At 67.1% G+C, this 3,226-nt stretch overlaps 1 protein-coding gene across 1 annotated transcript; it reads left to right on the forward strand.

Moving 5' to 3' along the window:
• Positions 1–6: 6 nt before the first annotated feature.
• FAM110A (family with sequence similarity 110 member A) lies at positions 7–1,610 on the forward strand. Its single transcript, XM_019510021.1, has one exon. The coding sequence runs from the start codon at positions 33–35 to the stop codon at positions 1,098–1,100; it is 1,068 nt and encodes a 355-aa protein (XP_019365566.1). The 5' UTR covers positions 7–32; the 3' UTR covers positions 1,101–1,610.
• Positions 1,611–3,226: the final 1,616 nt, after the last annotated feature.

Here is a 3,226-nt window from a genome sequence, read left to right on the forward strand (position 1 = left end):
GGCGGCCGACGGGCGCGGGGCCCCGGGGCGGCATGCCCGTGGAGACCCTGCAGGCCGGCCACGCGATGAAGGGGGTGTCGAGCACGGCGCCCTTCACCTCGGCCATGCCCTTCCGCATCCTCAACAAGGGCCCCGAGTACTTTCGGCGGCAGGCGGAGACCGGCGCCCGCAAGCCCAGCGCGGTGGAGCGGCTGGAGGCCGACAAGGCCAAGTACGTCAAGAGCCAGCAGGTAGCCAGCACCAGGCAGGAGCCGGTGAAGCCGCTGGTGCTCAAGCAGCCGCTCTTCGCGCCCGGCGTGCGGAAGGCCATGCTCACCCCGAGCCGCCGGACCCCGCCGGGGGGGCGCCGGGTGGAGGCCTGCGGGCCCAAGCCCTCCCTGAACCTGGAGATCCTCAACAACCTCATCAACCTCTGCGACAGCCCCTTGCCCTTCCCCAAGCCCGAGAGCCCCCTGGGCATGGAGCGCAAGTGGAAGGCGGAGACGCCCGAGCCCCCGGGCACGCCGCGCGGCAAGGCCCCGACGGAGGGCATGAGCAAACTGTCGGAGAGCTCCGGCGCCTCCAAGCCCTCCAGCACGGTGGCCGTGCGCCGCGTGGACGTCCGGCCTTGCGGGGCCCTGCGAGCCCGGGGGGCTCCGGCCGTCCCGGTGACCCCGGCACCCGCATCGCCCGCCAAGGCCCGGGTCCCTCCTGCCAGCCCGCTGGGCTTGCCGAGCCCCCAGGACGGGCGGGCGGACGGCGCCCGGCGGCAAACGCTGCTGCACCGCTCCAAGTCGGACCTGAGCGACCGGTACTCGCGGGCCACGGCCGACCTGGAGCGCTTCTTCAACTACTGCGGGCTGGACCCCGAGGACGTGCGGGACATGGGGGTGGAGCACTTCGCCCGCGCCAGCTCCGACATCGTGTCCGTCAAGTTCCACAGCGTGAGCACGGCCAGCTCGGAGGGCGCCCGCTCGCAGCGCAGCGCCGCCACGCTGGAGGAGAAGCCGCCCGAGCGCATCCCCTACGGCATCTCCGTCGTCGAGCGCAACGCCCGCGTCATCAAGTGGCTGTACGGGCTGCGGCAGGCCCGGGAGCCCCAGAAGGTCTCCAACGTATAGCATCTCCCCGAGGCCCCGGACCGGGGGTGTTCGGTCTCCTGCGTGGGTCTGGCAGGGCTCCCCTGGAAACAAGGGGGGGGCTTTGAATTGCAGCTCTTCCCGCGGCTCCTTGCCTCCTGCCTGGATGGCAGAGCCCTGGACTCGAGGGACTCGAGCACTGGACGCAGCCGCCCCGAGAGGAGCTGGCCTTTTTAAAAGCACAAGCTAAAAATAGAGAGCCGGGGCTATCGTCCCTGCGAGCCGGTCTGGGGGCCGAGGAGCAGCCGCAGCTGCTGAGCACGATCCAGGCTCCGGCGCCCGCCCGCACGGTCCCGGACCCCCAGGGGCCAGGCCGCGGAGCAGACTCTCTGCAGACGTGGCACGAGGCTGACCTCGGGCAGAAAAGTCCGAGACTGGCCCAGGGGATCTGAGCTCGGACTGTCCTGGCTGGGCCCCGGCTTCCCCGTGGGGTTGGTGGGAAGGGGGCTGTGGCCGCCTGAGAGCAACCCCCTGCAAGCGGTCTGGCTGTTGGGGCTCGCTGTCCACGCCTGCGTCCCGTGCCTCCGGGGCATGCCTGGGTCTGGACATGGGGCACCAGCCCGGCGAGCCCCTCTGCTGCAGCCGGAAGCCCTGATTGAGCTGGCTCAACTGCTGAGGGAAAATCCACCCCGGGTGCACAGGGGTTCAACAGGCTCGGTCCCCCCCAGCACATGGGGATGGGAAGGAGCTCAGGCAGGGGGTACCTGGAGCAGCGGCACCGTGCCAAGCTCAGGTGTGTTGCAAAGGATGGCAGGGGAGCGATGCGCCGAGCTGTCCCGCTGCTGGGCTCACGCAGATGTGCTGCACTGCGCTCTGCACCCCATGCTGCCCTGGCTGCCTGCCCCCTCCACAATGCTCCCAGCCGGGCGCATGTCAGCCCGGGGCAGGGGAAGGGATACGGAGCAGTAAGTCACCCGGGGCTGGGGGCATCCTGGCTTAGCCCTGCTGCAAACCATGGGTGCTTTGCGCACTGCGGGGGAGATCCATGCAAACCCCTGACCCTGCTGGGAGGGAAGTGGAGGCCGCGAGGCCGGGGGCAGCCTCCCTGCGGGGCACCTGGTGCTAGTGCCATGTGCTGCAGCACACCTGCAGCTCTCTTTCAAGGCCAGGAAGGCTTGGAAAAGCCAGCTTGTTATTTATACTGTTTTTACTGTCCTGCACACTCTCCCCCGTTTTGATTAAAGTCCTCTTCTTTGGAGACTCCGGTTTGCTTTGTTGGAACTTGGTCAGGGAGCAGCTGGAGCCCAGGCCCTGGCAGGTGGGGACCTGCTGCATGGGGCCGGCCCTGGGGAGCTGCAATGCTGCACCCAGAGGACGTGCAGCCAGGGTGCCCGCTCTGTGCCAGGCATAGGTGCCAGGCCGGGTAAGGCTTGGAGCTTGCATGCTGCGTTGTGAACACGACCGATTATCAGCAGGGAAAGTCAGGGCCGTGCAGGGAGGGCTGGGTGGGGGTTGCCTGGGGGGCATGCGTGCAGATGGCAGGGTGATAGCTGGGACTTGGAGTCAAGCTGGGAGGTTAATTATTAATTAGAGTATGAGATGTGCTGGGAAGCCAAGTGCCCTGTGATCTCTTTGCAGGGTGCGGCCGGGCTGCTTTTCCAGGCCCAGCTGGCCTGCTAACACCCGCCGTGAGACGCCTTCCCTGGGCAGATGCACCAGGCTGGCAAAACCCGGGCAGGGAGCGACATGAAGCAACATCTGCATGTAGCCAGGGGCTGCTACTGCTTCTTGGCCGTCAGGCTTTGGGTGCAAGTCTTGTAAGAAAGCAGAGCCCGTTTCCGCTGAGCGCACGCAGCCCAGGCTGCTTCTGAGCTTGTCGGGGGGGTTTCGGGGTGCTGGACCCGAACTCTTTTTGTGGCACGTGGAGGTGTGAATGGAAAGCATCCCGGTGCAACCCCTGCACCCACAAGCTCTCGCATGCCTGTTTTGAGGCAGCCTGTCTCCTGGACAGGTTTGTATTGCAAAGGCCATGTTTCGGGGGACAGCAGTGGTCCCATGGGGGCGGGTTGTGGGACTACAGCTGTGTTGCTTTGCCATATGCAGCAGGCAGAGAGGGGACCAGAGCGTCTCCCTCGCTGCACAGAGCCCCTGGCAGCCTGTGTGCCGGA

This window comes from Gavialis gangeticus, unplaced genomic scaffold, assembly GCF_001723915.1.
Source record: "Gavialis gangeticus isolate Ggan-Ray unplaced genomic scaffold, GavGan_comp1, whole genome shotgun sequence".
In the NCBI taxonomy this organism is placed as follows: Eukaryota; Metazoa; Chordata; order Crocodylia; family Gavialidae; genus Gavialis; species Gavialis gangeticus.

Bases quoted from the DNA above. Each gene is read 5' to 3' on its own strand.
- FAM110A (XM_019510021.1), top strand. From the start codon at position 33: ATGCCCGTGGAGACCCTGCAGGCCGGCCACGCGATGAAGGGGGTGTCG.